Below are 22,462 nucleotides of genomic sequence, written 5' to 3'. Positions count from 1 at the left end.
ATACTGTTTTGATACAGTCCCCTGGCTAGTCTGTCTGCCACTTCTCTCTTCCTCATTCCAACCCACCATCCATACTGCTCCCTAACTGGCTTCAAAACAAAAATATTTTCTTATCCCTCCTAAAGGATTTTAGTGGCCTGAGATCTTCCCATCATGCCCCACGCCAACTTACCCTCCAAACACAGTGACGGTCTCACCCACGCCTTGCTCTTTCATGACTAAGCACACTGCTGTGCTTCAGAATTGTTTGTAACCAACTGGCACACCCTTGCTTATCCATCAAGAACCCATTTAAATGGCATCCATCTTCAAAGATACTGCTCCCAGCTCCTACAAGCAGAATTCATTGCTCACACACCAATCCACCCACACTCATTTTGCAATGATCTGTTTCTGTATCTCCCTGCCTCCACCTCACTAGGTTACAAGCCCTTCCAAGGAAGGGACCACACAGTGTTCACTTTTTTGTATCCCCAAAGCCTAACACAGACCACAAAACTGCAATAGCTCAATTTCATGCCAGAATCAAATACGGGGTAAAAGTGATGCTACTAGACATCTGAGCACCAAACTACAACTTCTGGAACTAGAGTTAGCACCAAATTCGAAGCATCTATTCAATATAGTAGAGAACAGGAGAATGATGTAATGAAGACAAGACTCGGGCTAACAAGAAACAAAAGGATCGGGCTAACAAGAAACAAAAGGAAAGAGTGTATCTGCGTGCAATGAGAAGGAAAGTCACAAATGCCTTCCTTTCTCCTCTAAACCCCCAACTCCTCACTTCAGCTTACCAAGGTCAAGTGTAGGACCCATGTAAAGAGAAGGCTGGGAAATGCCAGATATACCTGGAGATGAATGAAGGCAAAAGCAGAAGCGGGCAGCGGAGGATGAGATGCTTAGATGGCGTCACCAACTCAAAGGACAGGAATCTGAGCAAACTCCAGGAGAAGTGGAGGAGAGAGGAGCCTACAACACGGGGTTGCAAAGTGCTGGACATGACTGAGTGATTGAACAACAACAACAACCCGGGGATACAGACCCGGGACTGTTTCCCTCCCCAGCAAGGCCATTTCTGCAGTCATCAAGACTGTCAAGGGGAAAAGCATGCTGAAGAGAAAACCCTGTTCTCTGAACTCTACTTAACTTCATCAACAGACACAGAAACACAGTGACGTGAGAAATGAGAAGTCGTTTAAAAAGCCACATTCCCTTCTTAACAGGGTTAATATTTAAATAACAGGTAACCTCGACTCTATAAAAGAGAAGACCTAAATAGCAGATCCCTTTGTAGTTGAATTCTACATATGCCAAACTACCTCCATAACAAGTGTGGAAAAGTAGAAGCAGGAGGAATGAGGAAGGGAAGAACGTGAGAGAAGGTGTGAGAAAAATCGAGATGCACGCTGCCCATTTGGTTTTAGGGTTTCTATACGTTTTGCGTGTTTTACTCTTACGTTATAGAGATTACTGTGTGTCTATGTGCGCTCAGTCGTGTCCAACTCTTTGCGACCCCATGGACTGCAGCCCACCAGACTCCTCCGTCCATGGGATTTCCCAGGCAAGAGTACTGGAGTGGGCTGCAATTTCGTTCTCCAGGGGCTCTTTCTGACCTAGGGATCAAACCCACATCTCCTTTACTGGGACTGCTGAGCCCCCTGGGAAGCCCATGGAGATTACTAGTGTAGGGTTAATGCAGGAACCATCAGTGCTGCCTGCCTCTTAGCCGAGTACTACAGTAGAAAGAATTCTGCAAGCATTGTTATGTCTTACAAGGCCACTAACAATTATCAAGCAATACAATATTACAAGCAAACACCATATTACAAGAAATGCTAAAATGCTATACCAGCAACTGTAATGAGGTCCTAGGCTTTGAACAATGATTCAATTTTAAATCCTTAAAAACAATGCGGAAGGAGTCTGCAAGCACCAACATTCTCAGAAGAAAATCCCTTAAAGGATTCAAATACGTGTGGATAAGCCAAAGTCCACCAAGACTTAAAATAATGTTCAAAGGATTCAGGATGAATATGATACAGTTTAAACAGCTCTGAAAATTTGTATTTTAACGTCTAACAATACACTCACCTCCAGCAGAGCTGTATTTCTCACCGTGCCCCCCCTCCCAAAGAAATATTTAAGTTTTGTTTCCAATGGATTCATCGATGCAACATCCACTCCTTTGTGGATGGAAAAATGTGCCCAAAAAATGCTAGTTATTTTTATAGTTGCCATCCATATGAAATATGTAGCCTCTAAGAGAAAGAATTTTTTTTTTTTTAAGAATAACAAAATGTTCTGCTATGCAAATATAAGCAAATCTTTGTCTATGCAAATGCAGGGCACAGACTTGGATGAGGCAAAGAACTCTGACACCCAGCTCTCAGGCAAAGGGAAGTTCCAAGAGTTCTTGAGGTTGATAGAAAGCACAGCTCCTTCTCAGCTAGCCTGAGGGCTCTCACACTGCAATGATTCCGTTCTGGTCACTGTTACCCAGTGATATGTTTTCACTCATTGCTAAAAAAAGGCACTCAGTAAAACCAAGGTGTTGGTACCAGTCAACTGCTTTTAGACTACACGTAGAGGATCTATATGCTGGCAACAGAAATAAATGTAAGGATCAAAACTCCTGCCTTCACCCCTCTCTCAACCCACTACAATCTGGTTTGGCTCTGAAATTCTTTTCAATGAGTCTAAATCATCCCCAAATTGCAAGCTCCCCCATTGCTTGCAGGTGTTCAGGAAATACTACTGAGTATGTAATGCAGACCAGTCACTGTTGACAGAAAGATAGAGAGAAAGATGAGAGACTCAGACCCTCCTTCTAAAAACCTAGGAAACTCATGAGGAAATTGGACACGCAAGTCAATTAACCTACACAGTGCAGTAAGTGCTACAAGAGACATATCTTCGAATACTGTAGGAAACCAGAAGTTGCAATGACTCCACTGGTTAGGAAAAGACAGGCAAATAATGAAGAAAGAAAGAAAACGGCAATCCCAGTTTCAGGAATACTTAGAAATACTCAGGCACTGTGTTCTCTGCTTTAAATGCATTATCTTGTTCCATCCCCACAGTAACGCTAGGACCTGATGTTAATGAGCCCATTTTACAGACAAGGAAACTGAGGCATACAGGTGATGAGGAAGAAGGGCGAGGACGCTCACCCAAATGTATCTAACTTTGAGAATATGGGGCCTTTGAATGAAGCTGTGAAAGACAGGTGGAAAGGGGAGAGGAGAAGAGGAAAAATATTTGGACAATATAAGCAAAGGCAGAGAAGACAGGAAATATTCACACTTTCAGACTCGCACAACAATTAAATGTTTACTTATTAATTCAATCATGAATACATATTTTAACTGCATCCTATATAATAATTCCACAATCACAATACTGTTTTTTTCCATCCTCACATCTCCCAAATCATCTTTACCCAAACTTCCTACACTGTGTTTTTTTCATTACAAGAATGAAACACCTGGGAAGTTCACGCACCACTAATACTCTCTGTTACAGAGGAGAATCGTACAATGGCGCGAAGATTATGTCATAGAGGAAATACCTTTTAAAAGTCCTTAAACTATTCATCCTTTGTAAATCAATACCGTTACTAAGAGAGTACTTTGAGGGAAAGACGTAAGAATTTGAATATCGGCTGTACAGGTCTTTTCTAACAGTTTTGTTGTTATTGTTTAGTGGGGTGATGGGAACCTGACATTTGAGCTCATATAACAAATTAAACCTGGAAACACTTTCAAGATTATTGAGAAAAATAGATGGAATGTTAAATATAAAGTATGATGGTCTATTCTGACAAAACTATGAGTCTCCTAAAGGGATATATTTTCATATCAGGAAGTACACTAACAATTCTGTGTATGTTCAGTCGCTCACTTGTGTCTGACTCTCTGTGACCCCGTGGACTGCAGCCTGCCAGGCTCCTCTGTCCATGGGACTATCGAGGCAAGAATACTGGAGTGGATTGCCAAATTTCTTCCTCCAGAGGATCTACCTGACCCAGAGATCAAACACGTGTCTTCTGCATTGGAATAAGGACTTTTTACCACTGAGCCACCTGGGAAGCCCAACAATTCTACCTTCCAGAATCTTTTATCAAAATAGCTGGAACTGTGATTACCTATCACTACCACTAGGTGGGATCTCAACTAAGAATCACAAAGACCATTGGTCACAATCTAGTTAGTAAAGGGAAGGACAAGCTCTTCTCTCACTGGGGTTTGCAGGATCAAACTCTGTTTTCCTTGCCAAAAACTTACGTTTGGAGATGACACCAAATAGGAAAGAGGAAAGTCAGTCAGTCTTGCATCCTTGTTACAACAAATGATTTCAAGATGCTTAACAGCTAAGTCTTTGAACCTGGCTTCATGAGAAAGGTGACTGACATAGAGAGGCTTCAAGGCAAGTTCAAGGGCTTCCCTGATGGCTCGGTTGATAAAGAAGCCACCTGCAATGCAGGAGACCCCAGTTTGATTCCTGGGTTGGGAAGATCTGCTGGAGAAGGGACAGGGATCCACTCCAGTATTCTTGGGTTTCCCTTGTGGCTCAGCTGGTAAAAGGATTGCCTGCAATGCAGGAGACCTGGGTTCGATTCCGGGTTTGGGAAGACCCCCCGGAGAAGGGAAAGGCTACCCACTCCATTAGTCTTATCTGGAGAATTCCATGGACTGAACAGTTCATGGGGTCACAAAGAGTCAGATATGACTGAGCAACTTTCACTTTTTTCTTCTTTCAAGGCAAATTCAGTGAACGTAAAAGAAGTCACTACAAAGAACAGGTAATAATAACGCAAAGTGTGTTTATTCTAGAGAAGGGTAGCCAACTCAAACAGTAGATCACTGTGTAAAAGAAAATGGCTCAAGTTTCATCAAGAACTTAAAAATAAAGGAATCCTTCGAAAAGCAGGTCCTCCCCTGAAAAAGAAAGTTCCAGAAGAGAAGCCAGTTGCGACATTTTGGAATATGAGTATCAAATCAGAGTTCTGGATGGATGAGGGTAGCCAGAAACTTCTCAGCAGCCTCTACAGGTGTGTAATCCATTTAACGCTGTGTGAGGTTAAAGCCGCACACAGCCAAGCACCACAAAGGGAGGCTATTCAGCGAAGGAGTGTGCTCCCTTCCTGTCATGAACCTTCTCTAAGTGACAAAGGACACTGGGCTCTACTCTTCACTACCCAGGATATTTCAAAATCACAGAAAGGGAGAAGGAAGAGACAAATTCAGAAAACAGACATACCACAGTGCAGGGCGATAACCCAAGACTAAAGAGGAAATACTAAAGTTAATTTAAAACCATTTGCTTCTGTTTATATGATTAATCTTTTGAATGTAAAAATGTTAATCTTCTTTACTGATAATCTTTTAAAACAGCACAAACAACTTGTTCTGCAACTCAAAGGAAGCTCATGCAAAATTCAATAGCTCTGCCTGGTTTAGACTGGAGCTGGCAGGATATTCAAATCCTGAGAGGTCAGCTCAACCTACACAGTGCAGAATATTAGCTCAGCTTCTGAATGTGCGGCTGCCAACTGCTTCTGATTTCTGTTTTACTTCATTTCCTTTGCTGACAGAGCCCACACCTAACAAGCACAGCCAATCTTATTAACACTGAAAATTTCCCTCTGTCTCTCCCTGGTCCTCGCTCACTTCTGTCCCTTTCAGATCCAAGCTTCTACTAACAGGCTGGAAATACGGGGACCAGAGCTGGATCTCCTTGAACTGGAAGCCCCGTCCAGGCACAGCCTCTTCCCCATCCACAAACCATGCTTCGTCAGGACTCCACCCAGCCATGGCCACTCATTCCGTTTGACATACCTTTTGGAGGGATCCTTCTGAAGACACAGTGAAAGTAACTTTCTAAAGGACTTGCCATACTTTTTCATCATCTCCTTATCCTCTACTCCCGTTTCCAAAGTGGGTGGATCATTTTGCAAAGTCAACATCAACACCTGCAGCAGAAACAAACGGGAAGACACGATCTCAGGACAGGCACTGCTTGCTACAAATGAGTTTTTTCATCAAAGTCTCAAAGACCCTCCTCCAGTAGGTACACATTAAGTGCTTCCCCATGATTTTCATTTTCTAGAAGATGTATATTCAAAGTATTCAGTTCCCTTTGCAAAGCTGTTCACGTGCCCTTTAACCTTTTTTGTTATTCCACTGACAGAACTTACAAAATCTGCTCTATGTGTTAACGTGATCTCCCAAAGGGGCTGGGACAGAGCTTCCTGGGAACTGGTTCTCACACAGCCTGCAGGAGCACGTAGCCTCACAGCTCCAGCACCAGCTTAGTGCAGACAGGGGCTCTTTCTGGGAAAGGGGGTGGTAGAGGGGGAAGAGAGAGGCCCAGAGCAGCAGGGAATGTTCATGTTTACAGGTCATTCCTAAGTAAGGAACTGCCCGTGCTCAAGGCTTCTGTAACACATTACCAGCCTTAGAAATAAATCCACAACATCCCAGGAGGTAACACACGATTTCCTTCTTTCTCTTAATGAAAAAACATACAGAAATGTTTAACGGCTTGGCAAAACTGAGACACTGAAAGATGGCCAGGATACAGCTGAGTTGCTAAAACCCAACCAGGACAAAAGGCCATGCTGCTTCTGGAAAGGGACAAAACTACATGAAAAAACAGCTTTCACATCGGAAAGGTAAAAAAATTCCAATCTTGCACACTAACATCAAAATTATTCTAAAAAAAAAAAAAAGAGCAGACTTTGTAGCAAACTATTGATCTATAAAATGAAAAAAACTCATTAATGCATAAATCAGCCTTAATTTATGCAAATACTATAAAGCCAAGACTCTTTTCAAGTGCTTTCAGATGTGGGAAAAGATGAAGGATTAAAGTGACAGTTTATTGTTTGTAGAGGATAATAGCAATCCAAAGAAAAGTGGGAAATCTGTCAGATCTGAAGAAGTCCTACAGGACTTTAGGCTGGGATTAGCAATGTGATGGATTCAAGTGGAAAACACTAAAAAGTAGGAAAAAAAAAAAAAAGACCTAAGAAAAAATAATAGAGGAAAACCAGATAGAAGGAAAGTCCTCAGGGTTATTTCAGTGCTTTTTCCCTGAAACGTCATTTCCATTGTTTACACCTCAATTTTAAATTTTCAGCTAACAAAATCAGGTGTGTACATGCAATCCCTGAATCCTGTCTATATTAAAAATATGTATATTAAATATAGAGAAAACAGTGTAATGAACTATGCTACAATTTTAATAGGGGTCATCTGTGCTTGATGAGATTATGGATGACTGTTTTCTTTATTTATTTGTACTTCAACATTATCTACAACAAGAATGTTATTAACTTTTTAATCAGTAAGATTATTTAACTTTTTTAATCCTGTTTTGTTTTTTTAATCCTAAGCTTTTCCAATAAAATCCTAGAAAAAAGTTGAAACATACACCATATTCTCTGTAAAATACCTTCATAATTTCCACTCAAGCTATTTCAGCCTCAAAACAAAATCCAGTTGGATAAAACAGTCCTGATACCACTGCCTCAAAACTAACAGAAATGATGCTGTGGCCCAGTTAAAAGAATAACAAAAAAATCTAAAAATAGTATCCAAATGTATGTCGTTCCTAAAAACACTGGGCTCCCATACTTCAGATGAATTACCAACAGGACACTATGAGAACCAGAGGGAAATGTTATGGATCATGGAAAGGCAAAAAAAGCCTGAAAATCTGGAAATCCATCTGTAAAGATGATATCACTATAATCTATTTTTAGGTTTTTCTTGGGGAGTCAGGGGTATTCTACCATAAAGAGAGTAATGGCCAGCATTTGTCACAGCTATCAACCTCCATCGGCCAATCTGACCACACTCCTCTGTGCTATGAATGTAAAGCAGGCTTCAAGGCTGGGGACCAGGCTGCTTTTATTCCATTCTGTCCACTGAGAACATCAGACAACATTTAACTCAGCTGCACCCCTCCATTAATTCTCCTTGGGCCTCAGAAAGAATGACTATGTTAAAGAGAATTAGCGAATGGATTCTGTTAAATCACCCTTCAAACCCGACATGTTATTTCCAAGAGTAATTACTTTCATAGGAGGATACTTGTGATAAGGCGCTGCTCCTGTGGCTAGTTCGATGGCAGTTATTCCAAAACTCCACATGTCAGCCTTGAAGTCATAGCCTCTCACCTAAGAAAGGAAGCAGGAAAAAAACACAATTATATGGCAGGCATGTTACACATGATGGGGGCAGGGGGCTCCGTATTATGTCAGAAGCCCACCGCTTTGTGTGCCCAACTTTGATATTACTTTGCTGAGGCTCAGCAATCAGGAATTAAACCTTACATGATGCATTCTAGTAAAACGACTGATTTGAATGAAATGTTAGTGTATTAATGATATGCACAACTATACTGTGTCAATCAAAACATTATTATTTTTTTACCTGTTCCATGACTTCAGGAGCCATCCAACATGGGGTGCCAACGAATGTTTTTCTTACTTTATTCCGGGTAACATCACCCCCTGTCGCTAAGAAAGCACTTACCCCAAAATCTGAAAGGGAAAAAAATATCATCCTTATTTTATGTAAGACATTATAGCTTACAAATTTTGAGTTTATGAACATCTCTATTCTTGGCAGGCCTCACAGTGATGATGGAGTTGTCTCAGCCATACACCAGGGCACTCCTGCCACTTGCCGCCCCCTACACTTCAGAGTATGCCCTCATCACAGGTCAGCAAGCCCAGTCCAAAAGCTCAACATATCAACTTATATTTTCTACCAAAAAGGCATCACAAGTCTTAACCAAACATAAAAGTTTGCAGTAAAAATATAAACACCTTCCCAAAGCCCTAAATTAACTATAAAGGATCTTAGCTTTTGGAAAAAGGATCTTAGCTTTTAGCTATGATTCATTTTAGAAAATCGTTTATAACACTGAAGACAGTAAAACTAGCCGTGTGTCTTTTTATGTTTTTCTTTTATTATGATTATTTTCCAGCCTCTTTAATTATACAACATCAATGTTCGGGGAACGGATTTATTTTTTGAAATAAAGGATGAATAATATCCAGCTTTCACATTCCCAGGCCCTTGCTTGAACAGTGCTCTGTAACATTCTAGCCAAAAACATAACGGCAAATCCACAAACCCGGATACATAAAGCCAACACACCCAGGTTTGTCTACATGAGGCAATGGCAACACTGCAGTACTTTTGCCTGGAAAATCCCATGGACGGAGGAGCCTGGTAGGCTGCACTCCATGGGGTCGCTAGGAGTCGGACAGGACTGAGCGACTTCTCTTTCACTTTTCACTTTTATGCATTGGAGAAGGAAATGGCAACCCACTCCAGTGTTCTTGCCTGTGGAGTCCCAGGGACGGGGTTGCCTGGTGGGCTGCCATCTCTGGGGCCGCACAGAGTCGGACACGACTGAAGCGACTTAGCAGCAGCAATCAACACAAACGAAAAGCCCAGTCAGCAAAGATTGTTTTCTTTCCAATGTGTGCTTTCTGGGTAATTTTCATAGGTATAGATAGAAAGGTCTGTAGAATGAAATAATACTCTTCTTGATATCATATACTGGAAGATCTTCTCGTGAGGCGATAAATTAATTAAGCATATTGTATATGTGTCTGCATTTATACAAAAACGGTTTTATATGTAAAAGTAGAGAGGGAATGTTGTACTGTGCTTAGTTGCTCAGCTGTGTCCAACTCTTTGTGATCCCATTGACTGTAGCCTGCCTGGCTCCTCTGTCCATGGGATTTCCCAGGCAAGAATACTGGAGTCAATTGCCATTTCCTTCTCCAGGGAATCTTCCTGATCCAGGGATCAAACCTGGGTCTCCCACATTGCAGGTAGATTCTTTACCATCTGAGCCGCCAGGGAAGCCCATATTGTTCCTACACATATTGTATTTTCAAAGTGGAGAAAACTTAAGTGATTTGCTGCTAGAAAAGACTCTGATGCTGAGAGGGATTGGGGGCAGCAGCAGAAGGGGATGACAGAGGATGAGATGGCTCGATGGCATTACCGACTCGATGCACATGAGTTTGGGTGAACTCTGGGAGTTGGTGATAGGGAGGCCTGGCGTGCTGCAATTCACGGGGTCACAAAGAGTCGGCCACGACTGAGCGACTGACCTGAACTGAACTGAAGCTTTTTCTAGGTCATGATGCTAACATGGACTTGATCTTAAAATCAGCAGTACCCACATCTCTTGCCTCTCCTGAATTGGCAGGTGGATTCTTTACCACTGCAGCATCTGAGAAGCTCATAAAGATGGAACCCCAATGATTATTAATTCATGAATCTGTGCTTAGATTTTTACTAATGGTTAAAATTAGTTAATAAGTTAAAGGATCAACTATCTAGAGCTAGTACGGACCTATCAGTAAGAGCCAATTCAAGGACAGGTAAATAGTAATAAGGGTACCCACTCAATGGACTCGAATTTGAGCAAACCCCAAGAAAAAGAGAAGGACAGGGAAGCCCGGCGTGCTGTAGTTCATGGGGGTCACAAAGAGTCTGACAAGTCTTAATGACTGAACAACAACAAATAGTAATAAAAATGGGGGGGTCAATACTGCAAAACACTGTACCAGATTACACAGTGTGAGCCCCTTCAAACTGCTCTCACATAACTCTCCATAGCTGGGCCCCCTAGTGACTGCCAGGATGACGGCAATCACCGAAGAACAGCATCAAGAACAAACCAAGGTCAAATGTTGGCATTTGTGTTAGACCGACATTACTGAGTTACGCAATAACACTGGAACCAGTTCTCTGAGTTGAAATCTGCTGACTGTTTCATTTTATTTACATTTAAATGTATTCCACTCCCAAGAGGATTACAACTTCAAGTAAAAGGACAAAAATTGACAAAGGGAGTCTTTATTCCAACTGCTAATTTCATGTTAATAGTGAGCAAAAGTATATTCTGAAAATGTCATATAGTTTAATTTGCACACATGCGCCAAACTCTATTTTAACTCTTACATTACAGTCAGAAAAAAAATCAAACTCTGTGAAAAGAAACCTCTAAAACCATTGAACCAATCTCTTGCAAGTAGCAGGAGGTAACGTTCATTCTCTTACAGAAGAGGTAGATGGAGTTATTCCTTTGTAAGCATCTTCCATATTGGCTAGAGGAAGAGACAATACGAGATAAGGCTTTCCAAAATATAAACTTCAACTTCACCTGTATTTTCTGAAAAGAAGTTTAAAAGTGAACCCAACATTCCAGTTTTATTAAACTAATTTTAAAATATGATAATATTAAATAAATACATACCATCTGTAAATAATTAAGAATATAGGTACAAGGTGCCTTAAGGAAAAATAAGTTCTTTTCCATGGAGCTGAAGCAACTCTACACCCAAATAAACATATCTTCCTAAAAGATATAATCTAGATAAAAATCCATTCTTAACGTTAATTTTTTAATTCCTTAAAAATATCATCTGATTAGACCTTTTTAAAGCTCCAAAAATAGCTGAGAGAGATGTACAGTTGTAATTCATTACTGACAATACCTCTTCAAAGTATTTTTCTGATTCACATATGTACTCACAGCCTCCACTTAGAACACTCCCTTTTAAGTTATAAACAGATCATTAAACGTCTTAAAAGCTCAGAAGAATTCCACAAGCAGAAAACACCAATCCTAACATCTGCTCACCTTATGACTACAAAATAAAGGTACAATTCGCTCCTAAGTACGGTCAATGTATATAGAAAAAGATTTATATGTACTGAGAAAGAGAACTTCTGGACTGAAGTATACAGCGTGCTTGTGTAAACAGGAAGGCAGGTATACTCCGTGTAGACAGCTCATATGAGACAAGTGGAAGGAGGGGATGGGGCACTAACAGTGAAGAGCGCCCTTGACTGCTCAGAGAGACCGCTAAACAGCTCAAGGGAGTGGAGCCAGATACACGTGGGTCAGAAACCACGAACATTTCTCTGGCAACGTGGAATCAAAGGCTACACGTAAAGTTCACCAGCCTCCAGGAAACACTGCGTCTCAAACCAGAAAGAATGCTGTCATCCTGGTAACAAAAGGCTCTCACGTCTTTTGAATCCATCCATTTCTCTCCTTCCCCACTGCTCTTGCGTTGGTTTAAGCCAAGATTCCTGTGGCTACCTTCTAATTCACCAGTGGCCTGCTTTCCCCAGATCTAGCCTCCAGCAATCAGGCCCTCCTATGCCACAGAACTGAAGGCTCCTTAAAAGTCTTAAAGGCTCCCTGCTCTCCCAGAATCAAGTTAGAATCCCTCAGCACAACATGTTAACTCTGACTGTCCTTTCCTCTCCCACCTCTATCTATCTATCACTACTCCCAAATTACGCCCTTGAGCCTGTGCGTACTTGCTAAGTCACTTCAGTCACGTCCCACGCTGTGCGACCCCATGACCAGAGCCCACCAGGCTCCCCTGTCCATGAGATTCTCCAGGCAAGAATACTGGAGTGGGCTGCTGTACCCTCCTCCAAAGGGTCTTCTCGAGCCAGAGATCAAACCCAAGTCTCTTAAGGCTACCTGCACTGGCAGGCGGGTTCTTGACCACTGGTGCCACCTGGGAAGTCGGCCTTGAGCCCAGCCCTCCTAAACTACCTACTTTTAATTGCCTGAACCCACCACCGTCCTCACGCTCAGCAGTGCAGCCTTTGCGCTTGGATGATGCCTTTGCCTCTGCATCACCATCTGGACACAATGTTCCCTCCACTAAGGGCAGGACCATCAGCAGAGGACGCTCTCTCTGCTGGTCCTCATTAATGACAGAACCATCTTCAGCATCCTAGCTCTTGCTGCCACGGGGCTTTTCCACCGCTGCTCTGTTTAGGTGTGGTTATTTCAACATGGATTCATCACCTTTACCTAGTTGGTGACATACAACTTCAGTGACTTTGGGAATTGTCGTGTTTTGATATGTGAACACTGCTGAGCCCTGGGGAGGATCTGCAGGGTGCTGGGGTGCGGCTACCTGATCTAGAAAGTGGCAGAGCTGTCAGGAAACAGCACAGCTCTAAGGGACCAGGTACAGGGTAGATAAGTGGTTAGACCAAACACTAAGCTATTCCCCAACTGTGTGACTCCAGCAAGGCACTTAATCTTTCTGGATCTCTGTTTTCAGGCTCCTTGGTAATGCTTGTTTTTACATTATTTTCACATTTATAACACTCCCCTATTTCTTTTTACCATGGATAAAAATACTGTAAAATAATTGTTCAGTTCAGTTGCTCAGTCGTGTCCAACTCTTTGCGACCCCATGAATCACAGCACGCCAGGCCTCCCTGTCCATCACCAACTCCCGAAGTTCACTCAAACTCATGTCCATCGAGTCGGTGATGCCATCCAGCCATCTCATCCTCTGTTGTCCCCTTCTCCTGCTGCTCCCAATCCCTCCCAGTATCAGGGTCTTTTCCAATGAGTCAACTCTTCACATGAGGTGGCCAAAGTATTGGAGTTTCAGCTTTAGCATCAGTCCTTCCAATGATCTCCTTCGGAATGGACTGGTTGGATCTCCTTGCAGTCCAAGGGACTCTCAAGCGTCTTCTCCAACATCAAAGTTCAAAAGCATCAATTCTTTGGCGCTCAGCTTGCTTCACAGTCCAACTCTCACATCCATACATGACCACTGGAAAAACCATAGCCTTGACTAGATGGACCTTTGTTGGCAAAGTAACATCTCTGCTTTTTAATATGCTATCTAGGTTGGTCATAACTTTCCTTCCAAGGAGTAAGCGTCTTTTAGGTAGATCAATAAGCTACTGTTCTCTGCCTTTTAACTGGGCTGAGGGGATAAGATTAATGATTTTACAGTGGTAGGTATAAAATATAAGAAGGTGATGCTGGAACTTCTCTGGCTGTCCAGTGGTTAAGACCCACACTTCCACTGCAGAGTGCACACGGGTTCGACCCCTGGACCCCGTTTGGGGAACTAGGATCCCACAAGCCAGTCAGGCAAAGGGGAAAAAAAAAAGGAAGGCTAAGCTTCCTGACCTTAGGAATATTACCATCAGGGAGGGAGAAGGCACAAAACAGAACAATGTGTAGAATCAAACGCTGTGCTCTGCTGTCTGGGTAAAAGCGGAGGAGGAAGGATCGTACAGTCGTGCAGATCTCCATCTTAAAGTAGGCCTTGGACCCAGCCTTAGAGATGGGTTTGAGATCTGGACAGATGAGCCCAAAAGGAAATGACATTCCAGACAAAGCAGCAATGAGCAAAGTCCAAGTGTTGAGCCAAGAAGAAAAACTGTCTGACAGCTGCAAGGCTCAAAAACCCAAACACCCACAGGAACCCAGGCAGGAACAGGAGGGGAGAGGGTCCTGAAAACCAACAGCATGATCTCAATGATGAAAGGCACTTGATAGCCATCTCAGTGGAGGAGGGCATTAGGAAGTCCAGGGCCCTTCCCAGGAGCCCATTGTCAGCGTCTTCTAAATCAAGTCTTGACTATTCAGCTGGAGAAGAAAGTTGTCACAGAGGAAAAGGGCCCTGGTGTTGCAGATGCCCCCATTTTCCCAGAAAAAAACAAAACATCACAATCTTGATGTATTAATAAAATCTCTTGTTTTTGCTGTTACTAACCACAAATTCAGTATCTTAAAAAAAAAAATGATGGAAAAGTAAAATAAAGCAATTCTATCTGCCTGATTTAGCCTGCAAGACTTATCTGCCAGGGACTTCCCTGGTGGCTCAGTGGTAAAGAATCCACCTGCCAATGCGAGAGACACAGGTTCGATACCTGATTCAGCAAGCTCCCAGATGACTAAGAGCAACTGAACCCGTGAGCCACAATGACTGAGCCTGCGCCCGAGAGCCCAAGAGCCGCAACTAGTGAAGCAAGCGCGCCCTAGAGCCCGTGCTCCACAACACAAAGCCGCACCACCAGCAGCCTGAGCACGCAGCGAGAGAGTGGCCCTTGCTGCTCACAACTGCGGAAAAGCCCACCCACACCAAAGAGCCAGCGCAGCCGTAAATAGATAGATTTTTTTAAAAAAAACCTAATCCGCTGATTGTGTTATGTTTAAAATTTACCCAAAATACTTCAGTATACACCATGCGATGCTATATTTGTGGTACTGCAACCCAGGTGGTCAACTGGCATCCTGAGCCCAGGGTCTGGCAGCACTTGACTCAGGATGCCAGAGGCAGCTGTTAGAATTATTTTTGTTGTCCATATCTAAGTATAGATGAGTAGGGGTCAGGTGAATGCCCAAAAGGGGCTATCGCTGGGGAAAACAGTCACCTGTTGACAGGCATGATGCATGTTAGAAACAGGTTTTCACTGGTGAAAGTCAGAGTAGTGAGCACACAGAGAGTGGCTAAAATATTTTAGATATACTCTCCGTCTCACATGAACAGAAAGAAAGCATCCAACCTGGCCCAAGTGTAAGCTAAATCCCTAACCAGTATCCTGTCTAGTTAGATTCTAGATGCCAAGTACAAGTGTACAAGGACACTGCATCTAGAATGCTGGCATGTCTGCTTCAGGCAAATTTTTTTTTCACCCAGGAAGCCAGAGAACAGGAATCTCCTTGATCTTACAAACAAACTGCGACTCTTCAGGGTTCTTGCTTGCTAACGAATGGCAAAATTTGGTCTGAAACTTCATTTCCTTAAAACCTGGGAGTGATATTATGGGTGAGAAGCCCCCCTCGAACCTACCCCTAACATTTATCATACCTACTAACATCTGCGAAAGAGAACCTGAGTTGGGCATTAAAAAAAGAAAAAAAAAAAAAGGCTAATTCCACTCCACACTTGGCTAGAGAGCAATGGAATCAACATTTGATAGCTCAGAGCTTTCTAAAATGTATTCAAAATGAGTTGCAACAGATACTGATCCCTGCAGATCTCCAAGTGGCTGGCTGGGGGTTTGAGGCAGCAAGAGTCACAGTAGCTAGCAGGGCCCTGGAACCTCTCTTTCCTCGGGGTCTGGAAAAGCCAAGAGGCATTGAGCTTATCAAAGAGCCCAACCACACAGTCTGAGCTCTAGGTACGGGAAACTGTACTTGATCCAGTTACCACCCTAGACTCCTGTTGCTTTCTCTCCAGTCAAGAGGAGAACTGGGGAAAAGTAATCCTGCAGGGATGTTCAGGAAAGGAGAAAGACTGGACACAGGGAAGACCAGAGGCACTGCCCAAGAATAAAATCAACAGGGTCTATATTTGAGTGGAGATACTGTAAAAGGACGGGATGAGACAAATTCTTAAGAAAATGTGATAATTTAATGAGTACTGGAACTGAAAAAAAGGAAAAAATAAAAAACATGGAATGACTTGCCAATGACCACGTAGCAAGTTACTGAAGGTCTGAACAAAATGCACAGTCCTCCACAGAGGAGATTCAGCCACACAGCCCCAGGCTCCTTTGTGGGGAAATTCAGTATATTCTTCAGTACCAAAAAGAAAATATAAAAGAGGAATAACGGGGTTAATACTGAACAGCTTCTGAGCTCATCCCTGTGTAAAAACCTAGTTGTGATTCCCCAACACAGAAAAACTAGTGTGAGGCTTTCTGGTTAATCCTGAATGTCATATTTATATCAAAAACAATCCCATGATAATTTGGTTTGATTCTGGTTTTATCTTTATTTTTCTCATGACAGACTCAAAACTTTACTCCTGAAACTGAAATGTACTTTTAAACATCCAGGGACATTTCCAGGGCTGCCAGCCTCCAGTCTTCATGAGTCCCACAGGTTTCCTTAAAATGAAATACCGCCAACATTGGTGAATAAAGAACATACAAAGAACCACATTACGATTTAAATTATGCAAAATATAGTAATGAGTATAATATAGAATTAAGAAATATTTTATTAATTGTTAGGAATTGTATGGACAGTTGTTTTGTTTTAAACAACGTGTTTAGTTTTGTATATTGTTTTTTTATTGGGTTGGCCAAAAGTTCCTTTGATTTTAAAGTAAAAATAAGACATTTTTCATTGTCACCAAAAACTTTATTGAACAATGAACTCATCGTTTTGTTACACTATCTTCTGCCATTTTCCAGGCAACTTCATCATCTCATCTTCCCACAGCTTTTTATTATTTTGAGCAAAGAACTGTTTCAGATATCTTTTACAGTCTTCCAGGGAATTGAATTTTTTCTCCATTAAGAGAATTTTGTAAAGACCAAACTAAATGGAAATCTGAAGGTGCAATGTCTGGTGAATACGGTGGATGAATCAGAACTTCCCAGCCAAGCTGTAAGTTTTTGCCTAGTCATCAAAGAAACATGTAGTCTTGCATTATCCTGATGGAAGATTATGTATTGTCTGCTGACTAACGCTGAATGTTTTTCATCAAGTGTTGCTTTCAGTTGACCTAATTGGGAGCAGTACTTGCTGGAATTAATCTCGTTTGATGTTCCAGAAGGAGTTCAAAATAGGGGACCCTCTTTCAATCCCACCATATACGCAACATCACATTCTCTGGATGAAGACTGGCCTTTGGGGTGGTTGGTGGTGGCTCATTTCACTTACCCCATCATCTTCCGCTCCTCATTACTTCCTGCACAGTATCCACTTCTCACTGCTGTCACAATTCGTTTAAAAAAATGGAACATTTTCTTCACATTTAAGTAGAGAATCACATGCTGAAATACGGTCAAGAACGTTTTTTCACTTAGCTTATGTGGAACCCAAACAAAAGGATGAACATAACCAAGCTGGTGCAAATGATTTTCAACACTTCATTTGGATATTTTGAGTATGTTGGCTATCTCCCATATGATATAATGTTGATTTTTTTTTCCCAGAAAATTAACATCTTGACTTGATCACTATCAGCTTCAACTGGTCAACCCAACAGTGAAGCATCATCTAGCAAGAAATCTCCAACATAAAACTTTTGCAAACCACTTTTGACATTATCTGATCAGTCACAGTACCTTAGCCATCACTGCACAAATCTTGTTTGCTTTCATTTCAGCTTCATTTTTAACCTCTCTTGAAATAATAAAGCATTATATGCTGGAAATGTTGCTATTTTTCTTTCACCTTCAATGTTAAAATGGCTACACAAAAGTTCAATTTTGTTAAGTTTTTGTTTTTTAATACACACTGATATAACAGCAGTCACAATACAAGCTAACAAAATTATTTCACATGAAGTTAACGACAGAGCACCACTAGAGCCTTCTCATGGAAAAAAAATGAATGCTTTGGCCAACCCAATAGGAAAATGTGTGTCAATGGTGCGTTCCCCATCTACGTTCAGGAAGCGTCGGGTAAGCACAATAACGTCCAACTGGAGTGGCTGTAGCTTTAATTTTACAGAGCCTTGATTTAAACACAATACCTCTCTTCTAGTGAGAGCTAACATGGGAAAATATGACATTAAATACAGTGAGTATTACGTGATCTAAACAACATGAATAGAAAAACTATGTTAAAGGCATCATCCTCTCTTTGCTAGTAATTCCAAGGTGCCCTTTCCACCCTCTGATTTTCTTGGTGAGAGAGTAAAAACATAGATCAGAGTAAGTGAAGGCTTTAGCAATTACAGAATCAGAGGCATGCCTCCTCCAACTGCAGATCCAACTGTCTTTCTGAAGCACTGCTCTGATCACAACCCTAACTAAACTCTCTCCCCACAAGGCATCTGAAGTAAAACAAGGCAAAATCCTCAGACATAATTCGTCCTGTATGTGGAAACCAACAGTTTTCCAGTATTGTTCCCTTCTGACTGCGACACTTACCCCATTATCACATTCTTGAGCACTGCACTTTTCACATTTTTAACTGCCCAAATTACTGTTTCTCAATTTTATTTTTTTTAATGTATAATTAAGCCCAGCCTTTTCTACCAGTTTTTCTGCTTGCTTTATTTCTGCTTGTAAATTAAATAGGAACAATTTTTCACTCTCCTGGAGGTTTGCCATCTTCAGAGCGTCATCAGACCCCCAGGCACTAAGAGCCGAGTCTGTGTGGAAACAGCGGGGAAGGGGAGGGGGCGCCAAGGGAAGCATCGCCTCCTGCCTGCTGGGAATCCCTGAAACCAGGCAAGAGAAAGTGCGGGTCAGCATGGACTCAGACGGGCAGAGAGGATGCCTCAAGTCCTCCAGGGGATGCTGCACCTCCGGGTTAGCACTTGGAAAATCCAGGGCAAGAAGCACAGCCCCAGGACCCAGGGGGCCAAGGCAGGATGTGGCAAGACCTACATTCACAGTGGCCGCCAACATTCACTGGGCTGGTTTCCTTCTTGAAATAATGCCACTTTGCTCAAAGGCAAAGTTTTCTCTCCAACAGTGGTGTTTCATCGGACCAGGAGTATCAGCATAACTAAGTCAGAGGCCAAATAGTGACACACTTGGTGAGGAATACCTGGCCCCTGTTCAGAGGCCCACCATGGGGTCCTGATGATTCCCAGTGAGGCCCCACCAAGGGCCCTGAAACTATAGGGAAGAGGAGAGGAACCAGGGCGGGGGCCACTGTGCGTAGGGAGGAGCCACCTTTCTACCTTGACAAGGAACGTTGGAATCAAACGGGCCTGTGTGTGATCCCATTTATACTCCCTGCTCATCCATTTAACTTCTCTGAGCAACAGCTGCACAAGCTATACAATGAGGGGCACAGAACGCATGTCGTAGTTTCTTCAGATTATGAGTCCTTGGCAGCATACACTGTTGGCTGCCTACCCAACATCCACACCCTGTTCTCTACCAGCATCCTGATCAATCGTACAAGGGCTAAGTTAATCACAGCGTCTGGTGACTGGTCTGAGGGTCTGCCCTAGTCCTGGCCCATGGGATCCAAGGGGAATATGGTATAGACCCTTGTGGGAAATTTTTCTGCCTGAATACAGGACCACCCTACAAAGGCTCCTTTCCTTGTCACACAAGGATGTGCAGAACAAAGAGTAGGAAAGAGCCCATGACCTCTGTGCTACCCATGGGCTTCTGCACCAACCCTGAAACTGACTACTGTTACATAGATTGTTAGATGTCCATATTGCTCCATCCCTGGACAGTACTCTGGTATTTGTACCCAAAGGCTACTTAATTCTTAGAATCCCATGTCTTTCTCCAGCCCAGCCATGTTTATTTAAACTTCCTGGCTGCTAAGGGTTAATCATTGCATCAGAGCCCAAAATCGATGAAATCCCCAAACGGACTCGGTAAAAAATCAGCAAGAAAACAATTTAGCACACAGTGCAGTTTTGGAGTTTTAAACAGTTCCAGCTTTAAGCATGGCTTTTAATGCCAGAGGCACAAATCAAAACAAATAAATGCACAGGCGTCTCAAGGGGAGAAAAACATACTGCAAGAAGTGCCTAATTCACTTTTTGCCAATAGTTTCTGTTTGGGGCTATGCTTACATAAATGTTCCAGAAATGGAACAATACACTTCTAGGAAAATAGAAGTGAGACAAATCTTCAAAATTCTTGCCTAGATTGTTGCTATTCAAAGAGGGGTCCAAACACAGCAGTGGAAGGAGAGGGTAGGATGAATTGAGAGGGTAGCATTGAAACATATACATGACCACATGTAAAACAGATAGCTAGTGGGAAGTTGCTGTATCACACAGGGAGCTCAACCAGGTGCTGTGTGAAGACCTAAAGGGGTGGGGTGGGGAGCGGGGTGAGAGGGAGGCTCAAGAGGGAAGGAATGAGGGAAGGATCATACGTGCGTATACTTAGGGCTGATTGACACTGCTGTGGAACACAATATTATAAGGTACCTATCTTCCAATTTAAAAAATTTTTTCAAGCCAGCTAATAAACAGACACTATTTAAATTTTTTTTTTTTTTTAAGTTGGTGTCCACAGACCAGAAACATCACCACCATCTGGAAGCCACCGGAAGATACATAATCTTGGGTCCCACCCCTGGCCTAGTGGATCAGAATCTGCACTGTAGGAAGAGCCCCAGCTGATTTGATGCAGCATGGTTCAGTCTGACTAGAAGCTCGCCAAGTACAGCCAGCTCCAGGGTGTCCCTCCCTCATCTCTGAGGTGAAGAGAACCACAGAGGGAGAAAGAGAGTGGCATGGAAAAAGCTGAGCACACAATCATGTATTTTATGACAGGCGAGTCCAAGGTCAACACTGAAAATGACAATCACGTCCTACACAGAACTATCTGACCCAGTGACTCTAATGTGTCATGCAAGACAAATTCACACGCGTGGCACAGCTTTGTGGGAATACTCAGGTTTGTACAAAATCTATAATATATTTACATAACTTATCATCACAATGCTTATTAGCAATACGTCTGTTAACAGCTGCTCACTGGAAGTGCCAAGGCCCAGAGGAGAAGGGCTGTGAGTAAGCGTCAGCCTCAGCACAGACTTCTGTAACACTATTCCTCCCTCTACCACTCATGAAACCTCTGATATGCAATTGTGTGAGGGTGACGGCCTTTATATCATCGAGCTGATAACACTGGATCTGCTCATCTTTCAGGCAAGGCAATAATAAATATGTCAGCACCTTATCTACTATTAGTAATCAATTATTCACACACCACCTGTGCTGCTCAGAAGGGACAGACCCCAAGAAAAACCTGATAGAACCAAAGAGTTTTCTGAAAAACTTGCTTTCCACCCACACTCCTTTCCCGGAATCAGACTCCTGGTTTTCAATTCTATCTATTCCTTCTTATAAGCAAACGGTACTCAGTGGCCTAGGCTGGTTCGATAGGATGCAGCCCCCACCCACACGTGGCATGGTGTCCAAGGCATTCATGATCAGAAGACAGGCCCTGCCACATTTCCAGAGCCTGGGCCCTAGACAGCCACCTGCAGCTGCTTTGGGCAACTCCATGTTTCCCATTAATGGGGAGAGGCGGTCCTGACTGTCTTTGAAACATCAGAGGGTGACAATTTCACAGACTTTTCTGACAGCAAAATGAGAAATCAGAAGATATCATTTTACTCCCTAAAGCTAGAGTTTCACCTTTCAAAAAAAAAGAACCACCAAGAAGCAAACCGTCCCGTGATAGGTGTTTCATGGGGAAACACTTCCCTGATGTTTCATGCAGGCAGACTCTCAAAACTGCCAACAACAGGCTCCCTCACGTGTGCTGTCTGTCTACGTATAAAGGAAAAGTTCTCAGCACGTGTTTCTGCTTTGCAGATGGACTCAAAATGAATCCACAATGACACAGACAAATGATTTTAAAAATTCAACAGAGAATTCAGAGGCTACACAAGCTCCAACCCTCCCCAGTTCCTCAACCATTCTCACAATCAAAACAACGCACACTTAGAGGAGACAAAACCCCAGAAGATTAAGTGGTGGCTGATGTCGATCCCCATTTGGCGCACAGTGTGGCCGACCAATACGGCCAATCAGCCCCAGCACGAAGGGAGAATACTAGTTTAAGATGATGGCAAACCACTGATAATCGGCCCATCCGTGTCAGAGCCACTGTTCCTTCCCCAAAGCAGGTGAACTTCTGGGGAGAAGTGGAGCCAGAGGCCACACTGGTGAGGCAACAGCAGGAGG

The 22,462-nt window shown here is 42.7% G+C and overlaps 1 protein-coding gene across 1 annotated transcript in view; it reads right to left on the bottom strand.

Moving 5' to 3' along the window:
* Positions 1-22,462, bottom strand: part of STK39 (serine/threonine kinase 39) — a 315,633-nt gene that overhangs the window by 188,574 nt on the left and 104,597 nt on the right. The window contains exons 6-8 of the mRNA XM_052663494.1: positions 8,439-8,548; positions 8,081-8,182; positions 5,838-5,971 (exon numbers count right to left, since the gene is read on the bottom strand). Coding sequence (XP_052519454.1) covers positions 5,838-5,971; positions 8,081-8,182; positions 8,439-8,548 — 346 coding nt within the window. The remainder of the gene's footprint in view (positions 1-5,837; positions 5,972-8,080; positions 8,183-8,438; positions 8,549-22,462) is intronic.

Source organism: Budorcas taxicolor, chromosome 2, assembly GCF_023091745.1.
Source record: "Budorcas taxicolor isolate Tak-1 chromosome 2, Takin1.1, whole genome shotgun sequence".
NCBI lineage: Eukaryota > Metazoa > Chordata > Mammalia > Artiodactyla > Bovidae > Budorcas > Budorcas taxicolor.
This window is presented reverse-complemented; position numbering and strand designations above follow the sequence as displayed.